The 13,686-nt window shown below is 46.7% G+C and overlaps 1 protein-coding gene across 4 annotated transcripts in view; it reads right to left on the bottom strand.

Annotated features, from left to right (window-relative positions):
• The window catches only part of CASP7 (caspase 7), a 51,639-nt gene extending 38,225 nt beyond the window's left edge, over positions 1 to 13,414 (bottom strand). The window contains exons 1-3 of one of the 4 annotated variants that reach the window (XM_049854673.1): positions 13,259 to 13,414; positions 7,826 to 7,935; positions 3,860 to 3,907 (exon numbers count right to left, since the gene is read on the bottom strand). In XM_049854673.1, the coding sequence (XP_049710630.1) occupies positions 3,860 to 3,907; positions 7,826 to 7,935 (158 nt within the window). In that variant the 5' untranslated portion in view covers positions 13,259 to 13,414. Of the gene's footprint in view, positions 1 to 3,859; positions 3,908 to 4,353; positions 4,463 to 7,825; positions 7,936 to 12,625; positions 12,952 to 13,258 lie in introns of those variants that run through there. The other 3 variants (XM_049854672.1, XM_049854675.1, XM_049854674.1) reach the window with 3 other exon arrangements.
• Positions 13,415 to 13,686: the final 272 nt, after the last annotated feature.

Below are 13,686 nucleotides of genomic sequence, written 5' to 3'. Positions count from 1 at the left end.
ACCATCCAGGCTGCCGCCAGGACTGGGTCCTGTACCTACAATGGCTCTCTGTGGCCGGAGCCATCAGGATCACACTCACCTGTCCAAGGGCCTCTGCCCACTTTCCAAGACCCTGTGCTACACGGCCTAGCCTGACCGTCATCCCCACCCTGTCCCCGGAAAGCAGGCTCTTCCAGTCCCAATGACCCCACTGCCTTTTCTCTGACAATTCAAGTTCTGCTCATCCTCCAGTGTCCTCCATCCTGCCTCTCCCAGCCCTTCCACAGCTCAGTCTGTATCCTACGAAAAATGCAGAACAGAATTTCAAATTTTTATGGAGTCCAGACTTTCTGGAGCCACTGAGTCTGAATGAACCCCTGAAACTATTACCCTGAGATAATCTTTAAATCTTAAATCAAAAATATCCACCGAAGTCTTCTTAAAACCAAATAGTTTAACTAGTAAAAAAGGTCTGCCTCGAGCATTACACTCTTTTAAAAACTATCTAAATGGGATGGCATTGACAACAGCAACTTGAAAGACTAGCTAGGAGCCTTAGGGGGCAGTGAGTTTATGTTAAAGAGGGAGGAACAACACAGAAAGGGAGGGTGAGAATCGTTGCACAATTCAAAGAATGTAAGCAGTGTCACTAAACTGTATGTGTAGAAACTGTTGAGCTGTTGTACGTTTCATTGTGTATATTCTCAACAACAACAAAATAAAATTCAGAAAAGAAAAGAGAGAGAGAGAGATCCCTTGTAAGCGGCCATCCAAGGCACAACAATTGGTCTCTACTCACCTGGAGCAACAGAGGAAGAAGGAAAGTCAGGAATAGGAGGAGGATACGGACTGTGTGGCCAATTGCCTCCATGAACAGCTGCCTCCTTTACCATGAGACCAGAACTGGACGGTGCCCCGCTATTAATGAAAATTTTGATCAAAGATTCCATAGAAGAATCCTGATCAAAAGGTTAAAAATACAATACAGAATTTCACATTCTCAAGGACTCCAGACATCCTGGAGCCATGGAGCGTGGACGAACCCCTGAAACCTTTGCCCTGAGATAATCTTGAAACCTTAAACCAAAAATATCCCCTGAAGTTTTCTTAAAGCCAAACAGTAATTTAGCTTAACTAGTAAAGAAGTTTTTTAGTAAAGAAGGCCTACCTCGAGCATTATGCTCTTTTAAAAACTATCTAAACAGGATCACATCGACAACAGCACCTGGAAAGACTGGATAGGAGCCTTAGGGGGCAGAGAGTTAATGAGGCAGGGACAACTCGAAAAGGAGGGTGAGAATCGTTGCACAAGTCGAAGAATGCAATCAGTCACTGAACTGTACATGCAGAAACTGTTGAATTGGTGCATGTTTTGTTGTGTATATTCTCAACAACAAAATAAATAAAAATCAGGAAAAAAAAAGATTTCAAGTGTCCACAGGTGACAGTAGGCCTTAGTTATAAACTGTGACTCATAATTGATGTAGATATATCCATACTTATTTCCTTTAAAAGCCCAATGCTTTCCTAATTTAAAAATATCACAAATATTTTTCCTTTATATTTTCCTGCATTTCTCAAATGCTCTTCAGTAATTAGAAAATTACAAAAATGGTTTAATTAAAAAAAAAAACACTAAATTGAAGAATAGTCTGGATTACTCAAGCCCTTGAAAATGGAAATAAAATGATGCTGTCCTGCCATCTAGTGGCACTGAGACAAAAAAGCCAAGAAAGTCTGACCCATACTCCTTGCCACGGAGTCAATTCCAGTTCACGAGGACTTGGAATTATTTGCAGCCATTAAGTCCTGGAGTCCCTCATGGTACAAATGGCTAATGTACTCAGCTGCTAACTGAAAGGTGACTGGAGGTTTGAGTCCACTCAGAGGTGCCTCAGAAGAAAGGCCTGGAAATCAGCCACTGAAAACCATGTGGAGCCTAGTTCTACACACACACAACACACACACACACACACACACACACCCAGCCGGAAAGGAGGCTACTTTCCATTTCCCAGAATCCTTGAGGTCTTGGTGTTTGGGGGCGGTGGGGTGGAGGGAACACGTGGACAGCTGGTCCTCAAGCTGAGATGCTGCCTCCATTCCCCTACCTGACAGGGATCCTGACCACTGCAGAGAAAGGAACTCGGGTGGGATGGGAGGGGGAAGGTGCTGTCATCAGCTGCAAAGAGCACACAGAGTTGTCAGCGTACCGTATATGTGGGGTGCACAGTGCCCCCGACCCCAAAGGCAGAGAGGGCCCGGGAGGCTCTGCAGCACTTCCGGGTTTGCGGGAATAACCAACCACCTAGTGGCAAGTTCAGGTCTTCCACATCACTTAAATTCCAACAGAATAAACAATCCCAGCTAGGATTTTGCTTAAGGCACAGAGGTGAAAGTTTAGGGTGTCAGTGGGCCAAGAGTGATAATGGACACTCATCCTCTGCTTCAAATTGCACTGTCTGAACCACACCTTACAGTCTCACTCCGTTACGATAAAGTCTGACACCACCCACATTACTTATGAGGGCTCAGTCAACAGAACCCAGGCGGCGGAAACATTTGGGGGAACCAGGAAAGGCAGCAGCCTGTCGTTATGAATATAAATTTCACTGCTCCTTTCTCCAGCAAGAGTGCTCAGTGGTCGCTAGATGATGTCAACTACCCCCGCTTCCCAGCCCTGGGGTCCCAGCTGCCATTCTTCTCATCGTCTCCCTCTTCTTCAGCCTCCTTCTGCCGGGTCACAAAGTCCTGTTACTTCTACCTCCCAGACACCTCTGGGGTCCAAGCTCCCCTCCACTGACCCTGGTCCCCCTCCAGTCTAAACCATCCGCAGCAGCCTCCTACCCGGCTTCCCTTGCCCACCACGGCCCTCTTAAGATCATTCTCCTCCTCACTGAAGCTCACGTGGTTTGTTTTTTTTTTAAATGTGCTTAAGTCACTCTACTGCTTAACCCCTTTAAGGACTTCCACTATCCTTCGGATTAATTCCAAATCCTTAACATGACCTGTACCCAAAACAAACCTCAACGAGTTGCCGTAGAGTTGTTTCCGACTCCTGGCAACCCCATGCGTGTCAGAGCAGGACTTTACTCTATACGGTTTTCAATGGCTGATTTTTCGGAAGTAGATGGCTAGGCCTTTCTTCTAAGGTGCCTCTGGGTAGGCTCTAACCTCCACCCCTTTGGTTAGTAGCCAAGCGTGTTAACCACTGACACCACCCAGGGACTCCTTTCTAAAATCTGGGCCCTGTTCATTCTCCCAAATTTCTCTCCTGCCCCCTTCAACTTCAGATTGCTATCAGTTAGAATGACCCTGGACTCTTGCCCCAGGCCTTCATGCACCCCCCCCACCCCTCCTCATCCTCATGTCGCAGCACAAACATCACACCTCCAGGAGGCTTTACTGAAGCCCCAAGACCAGGGTGGGTGCTCTTGTTTTATACCTCAGCACCCTCTCCTGCCCTTCTTCTAGCCCCCTCACAGCTCCATCATCTGTTCTCTGTCAGCCTTCCCTACAGGAATGAAGTGTCTGAGGCAGGCACCATGCTTATCTAACTTATAACTGTATCCCCAGGGGCCCCAAACAGGGCCTGGCTCATAAAGGCAGCAACAGAGAATACAGGTTGAGAGGCAGGTAAATCTAGGTTCAAATCCTGGCTCAGCCATGTACCAAGTATGTGACTTGGTACAAGGACTTAACTTCTCTGTTGCTCCATAAATATTTAACAAAAGAATGAAAGAATGAAATGGTGAAGAAGAACAGCACCTGAAGTGGTTAATTTTAAATCTGGTGATGCTGGTAAAAAAATGGAAGGGAAAATCTAAATGTTAAGGTGTGTCACAAATCCTAATGGAATTCCATTCAATGGGCTGCATACCTGAGAAGTGGCGAGTAGGTCATTTGACACACGAATAGAGTCAGACACCTAGAAAAAGTAGAGAAAATAGGCATCTGACATTTCACAACCTAGAAGACTAAGACATTAAATTGCCATTTATTTTAGTTCAATATTGTTAATAATTCAACAATCATGCCTTACAATTCACACAGCTAAAGTAAGCATTTCAGAAAATGGAATTTAAATATTTTGCAGAGACATGTTCTGTTTATTTTGATAACGTGAAGCTTCATGTCAACTTTAGTCACGGTCTAAAAAAGGTACAGTGAACCCAAGTGTAGGAAGTAATCCAGGCTTATTTAACCTTTCAAGAGGGAGGGAAAAACCATACGACAAGGCCACATACATTTTTTTGCAACATGATGGGTCTTTAAGGCAGAGGTCCTCAAACAGGGATGCACAAAGCCGTAACAAGGGCTGCAGACACAGAGAGTTCAGTTTTAAGGGAATCAATTACCAGATCCTCAACTTACATTTGTATTTTTTCCTGCAACTGGTCTGGAGACCCTTTCCCCGTTCTCCCTTCTCCCGGTTCTCCTCACCCAGCCGAAACCCTACATGGTGTGGAAACCTCCAGGGCCTCTAACGAAAAAAAAAAAAAAAATCACTGTGGTGCATGGTTCTACTGTGACACACATGGGGTCACTATGAGTTGGAAGTGACTTGAAAGAAACTGGTCAGGGTCTCTAGCTCAAGAGTGATATAGTCTTTGAGAATAACCAGGGTATGAAAGAGGCAAGGTCATTAAACAAGATCTGTCATCATTTCTGTCCCATTCTGCCATATGATTGGGTCTGGAACATCCCACGCCGGCCCACATACCCCATTTGTAATACCATGCTGCAGCCGTAGGAGAGTCATGTATAAGCAGGAAGCCCCACTGCAGTGACTCTAAGAGTCACGGCTGCAGCATGGTATTACAAATGGGTATGTGGGCCGGCGTGGGATGTTCCAGACCCAATCATATGGCAGAATGGGACAGAAATGATGACAGATCTTGTTTAATGACCTTGCCTCTTTCATACCCTGGTTATTCTCAAAGACTATATCACTCTTGAGCTAGAGACCCTGACCAGTTGCTCTCAAGTCACTTCCAACTCATAGTGACCCCATGTGTGTCACAGTAGAACCATGCACCACAGTGTTTTCAATGGGTAATTTTTTGAAAGTAGAATGACAGGCCTTTCTTTCGAGGTACCTCTGGGTGCACTCAAACCGCCAGTCTTTCACTTAGCAGCCAAGCACATTAACCATCTGCACCACGCAGGGATGCAGATACTGATTCCAGGAGGTAAACGCAGGGCTAGGCTTTGTGCCCCTACCTCCCTTCTTCTCTTCCTTCCTTTCCATCCATCCAACCATCCATCTTAAGATTTAGAAACAAGATGACTGTCATTGCTGTCGAGTTGATTCCAAGTCACAGCAACCCTATAGGACAGAGTACTACTGCCCCATAGGGTTTCCAAGGCTGTAATCTTTATGGAAACAGGCTGCCACATCTTCCTTCTGCAGAGTGGCTGGTGGGTTTGAACTGACAACCTTCAGGTTAGCAGGCGAGTGCCTTAACCACTGAGCTCCCAGGGCTCGTTCTGATGATTGTCACAGGGATGCCTTATCACACATTTGTTGAATGAAAAAAGGTATCAGAGTTTCACTGAGAGAAAACAAGTTTGGCTTGACTGACAAGTTTGATAGTTTGACAAGGAAGCTCGGCATTACCAATGAGTTTTGACAGCAGACATTTTTCATGTATGAAAGAGCTTCATATCAAAAGTGATATTCACAAATGTGCATTATACTGTTTTAATCATCTTATCTCTTTTTTGAGTATTTTGTGTTAAACAAGTTGCTTGTAAGTAAAAGAGAAACAGGTTTAATTAACAGCTGTTAGAGAGGTTTTAGTAAAGCCTTTTTGGTGTGCTTCCCAGAAACTGAGAAAATAAAGGTCTTCAAGGGCTGAATAACAGTTTCTTTTGTAAGTAACAGAATTTCCAATTCTTTCTCTTCAACACAATGGAGGAAGAACTTAAGTGAGTTGTCATTTTTGGCACATAACTCCGAAGGAATTAAAAAAATTAAATGACACCGACTCCTTGGAACATATCCCAGAGAAATAAGAGCCATCACATGAATAGACATACACACAAGAGCAAAAAGATGGCAACAACCTAAGTGCCCATCAACAGATGAACAGATAAACTATGGTACATACACACAATGGAATACTATGCACCGATAAAGAACAAGGATGACTCTGCAAAGCATCTCACAACATGGATGAATCTGGAGGACATTATGCTGAGTGAAAAAAGTCAATCACAAAAGGACAAATATTGTATGAGACCACTACTCTAAAAACTCATGAATAGGTTTACACACAGGAAGAAACAATCTTTGATGGTGACTAGGGAGGGCAAGGGTGGGGATGGAAAAACACTATCTAGACAATAAGTAAGTGATAGCTTTGGTGAAGGGTAAGACAGTACACAACACTGGGGAAGTCAGCATAGCTTGACCAAGGCAAGGTCGTGGAAGCTTCATAGACACATTCAAACTCCCTGAGGAACCAAATTACTAGGCTGAGGGCTGGGGATCATGGTCTGAAGGGACATCTAGCTCAAATGGCACAACAAAGTTTATAAAGAAAATATTCTACATTCTTCTTTGGTGAGTAGTGTCTGCGGTCTTAAAAGCTTGTGAGTGACTATCTAAGATATTCCACTGGTTCCATGCCATCTGGAGCAAGGACAATGAAGAAAATCAAAGACAAGAGAAAGATTAGTCCAAAGCTACCACAGCCTCCACCAGACTGAGTCCAGCATGACTAGATGGTATCCGGCTACCACTACTGACAGCTCTAACAGGGATCACAATAGAGGGTCCCAGAGAGAGCTGGTGAAAAATGTAGAATAAAATTCAAACTCACAAAAAAAGACCAGACTTACTGGTCTGATAGAGACTGAAGAAACTCCAAGAGTATGGCCCCCCAGACGCCCTTTTAACTCAGTACTTAAGTCATTCCTGAGGTTCACCCTTCAGCCAAAGATTTGACAGCCCCATAAAACAAACAATAACACACGTAGCTCAACCATGTATACGAGACTAAACAGGCACACTAGCCCAAGTACAAGGACCAGAAGGCAGGAGGGGACAGGAAAGCTGGACGAATGGAAATGGGGAACCTAAGGCTGAGAAAGGGAGGGTGTTAACATATTGTGGGGTTGGCAACCAATGTCACAAAACAATATGTGTATTAATTGTTTAATGAGAAACTAATTTACTCTGTAAACCTTCGTCTAAAGCACAATAAATAAAATAATCTCAATTCAAAAAAATTAAAAGACACTATTGTAACAAAACTCCTGCCACCCCTATGTATTTATTAATGGTTTCCAAACACTTATATATATATAAATGAAAAACAGGAAAAAATGATACTAAATTCTTTCTTATTTTAACAGTAAGTATTATTCGTCCGTAGATCCATAAACTAACTTTTTTAAAAGTCCCATCTATCCCATTAAAGGAGTCCCTGGGTGGTAAAAATGATTAATGCAGCTGGCTGCTGACTGAAAGGTTGGCAGCTTGATACTACCTAGAGGCATCTCAGAAGAAAGGCCGGGTGACCTACTTCTGAAAAAGTCAGCCATTGAGAACCCTGTGGAGCACAGTTCTACTCTGACACACAGTGGGTCACCGTGAGTTGGAATCATGGTGGTGGTGGTGGATCCCATTAAAAGCGGCAATTTCAATTTAATAATTATTTTGATTAATAATTGCTATTTAATAATACTAATGATTTATCAAAATGTATTTGTTTAGATCACATAGCATGAGCCTCCATACTTGGATTTTCCCTTCTCCATGGTGGATGGGGATGGCAGAGGCTTGGCAGGCCTAAGTGGCCCAACGCCACTGTTTAGCCCAGCAGGGAAGGTGACTTACTTGAAGAGTCTCTGGACAATCGAGGACCGGTCTGGCTTGGCATCGATCGCATCTTTATCTGCTGAATCCCCGGCTCCCTGCTCCACCATACAGCTCTGATCATCTGCCATCTGGGAGGACAAAAAAGAAAATCAGTATCAGGGGACATCACCAATCTATGACATTTTTAAATAAAACTCATTACGTGACACAGGTTTTAGTTAAGCCTAGCAGTAAGCAGTTCAGCATATTTAGGCCCCTGGGTTACTGTACCATCAGTTCATCCAAGTGTCTGAGTGCCAACTATATTCTAAGCATTGCTCCAGAGACGGTATATAGCAAGGAAAGAAACGAAGTCCTTGAACTTAGGGAGCTTCTAATGTAGCATCCACTGTTTTGTTCAATACTCATTTGGGACAAGACACTGTGGACCGCCTGTCAAGGGTCGTAAACGAGTAACGGCTTTTGGAGATGGGAAGGAGAAGGCATTCAGCTTTGGGAGAGGTGCCCAAGTAGGCAAAGTGATGACCTCAGCCTCGAGTTCTGGGTGGCATTACCATGTCACTCTCCAGCTTACCTGAGGTTGAGCTGGGCAGTGGGGAGAGGACCAAGAGGGTAAAGTCCCACAGCCAGATCTTTACAATGACCATTGGCAGTCAAATGGCCATCTTGCTTCCTAACACGTCCTTAATCTCACCATCACCACCATGTGTTTCCATTTGGGAGGTAGATTTCTCAGATTAGGACCCAAAATGTTTCTCAACAGAGGTAACCCCATCTCCAGAGGAGCCACATGCAAGGCCAGGCACACAGAAAACACATGGTAATTTTTATTCTGTCCCGTTTATATAGACTCTGTTACCTTTCAGTGTTGGTTGCTATTAACAAAGTACTCAGATAGTCTCAAAACTAACAAGTTAAAGTTAGACAAAATCCACCAGAAAGAGACACTAACTTTGACACGTAGTGTTTCAGCCTGAGCCTTCCGCTGAAGCTCATCTTAAAGGCTGAACCTAGGATGTATGAGCATAAAGCAACGTGACCACTTAAAAAAAGAAAACCCTGAGCACAATATCTCCTGATAAGCTAAGCATTTTTTTTTAAAATACTGTTGGGGCTGTGCAGAATTTTGGAAACCCCCTCCCTCACTCTCTTCCATAAACATTTACTGGAAGTCTAACGTACCAGGCCCAGTGCTCAGAGCCAGGGATTACCCATGAGCAAAACTGACGTGGTCCTGCCTTGTTGGGGACAGACATTGATAAAAGGACCATGTAAATATCTGTGATGGAGGTGAGTGCCACGAGAGCAGAACTAACTGTAACCATACCAGGAGACCTGACCGAGCTAAGCCTCCGAGCCTTTTCAGCCTTGAGCCTCTTTGAGAAGTCAGGGAAGGGTTGCAGGAGAGGAAATGTCCGCCTTGAGAACTGAACCACAAGTAGGGGTCAACTAGGTAAATGGGAAGCAGATGGAACATGGAGAGGACCGTTCAAGTCAGAAGGAACTCTATATGGCCAGGTTTAAACACCCTGTTTAATCTCATCCTTCCCAGACACTTGAACTTGGCTAGAGACATTAAGTTCAGGTGGATTTCTATGGCTCAAATGGCAGGAGGCTTTCCAGAACTTTCCCTCCAAACATTAGGCCATAAGAGTCTTCTTTTTGAAACCTATAGCCTCTCTGCGGGTTGATGCTGAATAACACCTGCGGGGCAGGTAGCTTTCCTTCCACCCACCTGCCAGAGTGAATTTTTGCAAGTCCGGTGGTACCTAACCTTTTTAAATCCATAAGGCTAAACGTTCAGGCTGAGTTTGATTTCTGGAGCCAGCCAAAGGGCATTCATACTCCAGGGGGGTGATCGAGTGGGGTGCCTGATCCCAGGCACACCATTTCAATCAAGAAAGAAGCTGCCTCAAGAACCAAGACTTGGTATAAATGGGCCCCTCATTTCCATTCATCCTCATGGCACAGCAAGAAACTCCAGGCCTATCTCAGTCTGCCACACCACCCGGAAACAGCTTGCTGGCACCATTTCCTTGTATTTGTCCCCTTCTGGAGGCCCACGGTGCAAAGAGCAGTCATCCAAGGGATACTCCTTACTGGATTGTTAAACATGTCTACCTTCTCTTTAAAAGTCAATACGATAGACAAAGCACTAACAGTGACACTCTGTTAGTCATTCCTATTACTATTAATGCTAACGTCAGCTAGAACTCTTGACTACTGGCAGACTAAGAGTGTATCTTAATCATCTTTCTTTTATCAGTGTCTTAGTTATCTAGTGCTGCTGTAACAGAAATACCACAAGTGGATGGCTTTAAGAAAGAGAAATTTATTCCTCACAGTCTAGTAGGCTACAAGGCCAAATTGAGGGCATCACCTCCAGGGGCAGGCTTTCTCTGTCGGCTCTGGAGGAAGGTCCCTGTCATCAATCTTCCCTGGTCGAGGAGCTTCTCAGCACAGGGGCGCCGGGTCCAAAGAATGCACTTTGCTCCTAGCTCTGGCTTCTTGGTGGTATGAAGTCCCCATGTCTCTCTGCTCGCTCCTCTCTATTCTATCTCAAAAGAGACTGGTTTAAGATACAATCTAATCTCGTAGATGGAGTCCTGCCTCATTAAAATAACTGCCGCTAATCCCATCTCATCAACATTGTAGGGATAGGATTTACCCCACATAGGAAAATCACATCAGATGACAAAATGGTGGACAATCACACAATACTGGGAATCATGGCCTAGTCAAATTGATATTTTTGGGGGACACAGTTCAATCCATGACAATCAGGCACAGAAAAGTGCCCCACACACGGCAGGCACTCAAGAAATATTTCTTTATGAATGTTATAACTGAAATGCATTTTTAAATCCTTTAGTGCCAGAATAAACTGCTGACACAGGACAGACAACGGAACCAAAGGGACCCAGGAGGACAGTTGAGAGTCCAGGCACGGCAATCAGCTGATCTGGGGTCAAATCAGCTCCTCCACACTCCGCCATGAAACCTCAAAGTACTCAACGTCTCTGAGTCTCAGTCTCCTTATCCGGAAAATGGGCAAACCCTGGCACCTAAGTCACAGGTGGCTGTGAACACTGTGACACGTTCTGAATGTTCAATAAGTAGCCCTATTATCATCACTGTCCACAGAACTCAAGACTAAGGAGACATTGGACCATCTACTTGCACTGGTATTTTAAAACCACGTCCATGCTTTAAACAGCTTTTGTGAAGACAGAAACAAAATTCCTCTAGTGACTCTTTCAAAACACACTTAATTACTGCCCCCATATTAGGGCAACTGGTACATATCTGGGTAAGAAATCACTTCCCAGCATTGTCTGAACTTGGATTTTTTTTTTTCATGAGGGAGAAAATGGACTCATTGCAGCTGTTTCTCCTGAAAAGCAACATGATGCAATTTGTGCTGCACTTCTTGACCAAATAAAGGCAATCTTTCTACAGGGCTCAAAGAGAAGCAGCCCTGGTGACCTTCACCTGTCACCTCTGCACCTGGGGGCAGCTCTCCTGGGCATTCAAGTGCTCCACTGTATCACCTGCTCCCCACAACACTGCCAGGAGACTTGAACCTTGCCCTCTGTTTTGCTGAGGTAACCTAGGTTTCTTCAGAGAGGCTAAGTAACCTGCCCAACACCACACAGTAAAGAGGTGCAGAAGATGGGTTCTGAATCCAGGTGTTGGAACCTGGGTTGTGATACTGAGGACGAAGGTCAGGCTGGTTGCCTAGAAGATCCTAAAGGAGGAAATAGCCCTTAAGTAAACATCACCCAGTCCAAGTGTTTCCGAGAAAAGGGTGGCGCATGACTCATCCACAGTCATGCGCAAGCAACTTGAAAACAAAACCGAAACCGAAGCCCGTTGCCATCAAGTGGATTCTGACAGACCGTATAGGCCAGAAGAGAACTACCCCACAGGTTTCCAAAGAGCGTTGGATTTGCACTGCTGACCTTTTGATTAGCAGCCCCGTGGTTAACCACTGTGCCACCATGGCTCTTGCAAGCAACTTTACTGCCCCATAAACCACAAAGCTGGGTACACTGGTGAAGGGTTGCAAGGTCGCCTGTAGCCTGGGAGTCCACAGGCCTTTTTCACCTCCTCGAGACCACTCCATGAGCCCCTGCAGCAAGGCTAGTCCGACAATGAGGGTACTAGCTTACAGGTATTGAGCCTGGACTGAGGCTCTTTTGTGCACCATCACCTCCATCCATGCCTGCAGCCACCCTCAGCCCGGGATCCCATCATTCCCATTTAACAGGCAGGCACAGACAAGGTCAAGGTCCTACAGCCGGCAAGCAGAAGTGAGGGGACTGGTTCCACCAGGCCTCTCTGACCTGGAGTCCTTGGTGTTAACTGCGGTGCCAGACATCGCACCCCTCCTTTCTAGCAGCGCAGTGGTTAAGAGCGCGGCTGCAAACTAAAGGGTCCGGCAGTTCGAATCCACCAGCCGCACCTTGGAAACCTAGGGTCGCTATGATTCGCAATCGACTCGACCGCAAAAGATTTTGCGGCCGGGGGGCAGAAGCGGGGAGGCGGGATTCTAGCAAAATCCGTATAGTATGGGGTGTCCTAAGCCCCCTGGCAAGGAGGGAAGGGAGGACAAGCTGAGCAAAGCAAGCGGGGCTAGGGGCGGGGTAAACCGTTCCCCCAAAGTTTCAACGCCTGTCGTCCGGGCCGCCCTCCCCGCTCCTACCACCACACCACCCCGCTCCTAGCTGTCTCCAAACTGCGCTCGCAACGGCGGAAACCACGCATGAAACGAGCGAGGGAGAGGGAGAGGGCAGGCGGAGGGGAGGCCGCAGTTACCATTCCCAAGGCCGTCGGGCAGCCAGAGCTAGCCGCTCCGTCGGTCACTCCGGTGCGGGGGTCTGAGGGGCCGCTGTAGCGAAAGCGAAAGTAAAAGCCCGCGTGCTTCAGGGGGAGGAGCCGCCGGGGCAGGGCGCGGAGCCGAGCGAGACTGCGGGTACCGCCCCTGATTCGGGACCCGGCGCTCCCCAAAATTGACGGCGCGCAAGATGACCTGTGTCACTGTCGAGGGGAGCGCGCACCGCCGGGGAGAGCGCGCACCATCCCCGAAGAGGGCACTCTTCGCACCCGAGAGCGTGCCTCACGAAGTCTGCGGAGTTAAATCCCGCCGTTGCGCGCACAGTTCCGGGAAGCGCTTATTCTGCAAAAGTGCCGCTTTTACAGTGACCCAGGGGAGCGCTCCCTGAAGACTCAGCGGCGCGCAAAGTGATCCGGTCGCGATGACCACCCACCCTCGGTCCCCAACGCCGCCCCCGCGGCTGCCCCTAGAGTAGGACCTCGATCTTGGCCTTCGCATCACCGCGGATACCGAGTTCCCAGAGCCAGAGGGCTCGTCCCCAGCCTGACCCTTGACCCCAGTCTGTGCTGCTCCTGTCCCTCGGGCCGCTCCGGACCTATATCTATAACAGTTACCTTCGCCCCCTCCGGCCAGCCGTGGGATCTGCTGAGGTCTTCCCGGCTCCCAGACGTTGCTTCCACTTGGAAATTTGCCCTCGTGGGCGCGAGGATGCCAGCTTAGCCTTCTCAGGTTCCAACCTTGCCACACAGCCAGTTTTGGGCGAAGCAGCTTCAGAATCTTTCAGGAAATATTTTTTGAGCGCCCCCATGCGTCAGGCACTGAGCGTGTGGCCGGGAATAAATCAAGGATAGGAGAGAGTTCGTACCCAGTGGTTCTACCTCACCCTTACCGCCTCTACCAGCCTCTCCTCCAGTCTGTCTTCACCCCTCGGCTTCCAACACCTTTCTCTCAAGACCCCTCAGGAGAGCAACTAATTAACCCAGGCACACTGACGTTGTAAATATCTGTAAAGAAATTATGGTTTTATTCATACCAAAGATAT

Source organism: Elephas maximus, chromosome 16 (genome assembly GCF_024166365.1).
Source record: "Elephas maximus indicus isolate mEleMax1 chromosome 16, mEleMax1 primary haplotype, whole genome shotgun sequence".
NCBI classification, from domain to species: Eukaryota; Metazoa; Chordata; class Mammalia; order Proboscidea; family Elephantidae; genus Elephas; species Elephas maximus.
This window is presented reverse-complemented; position numbering and strand designations above follow the sequence as displayed.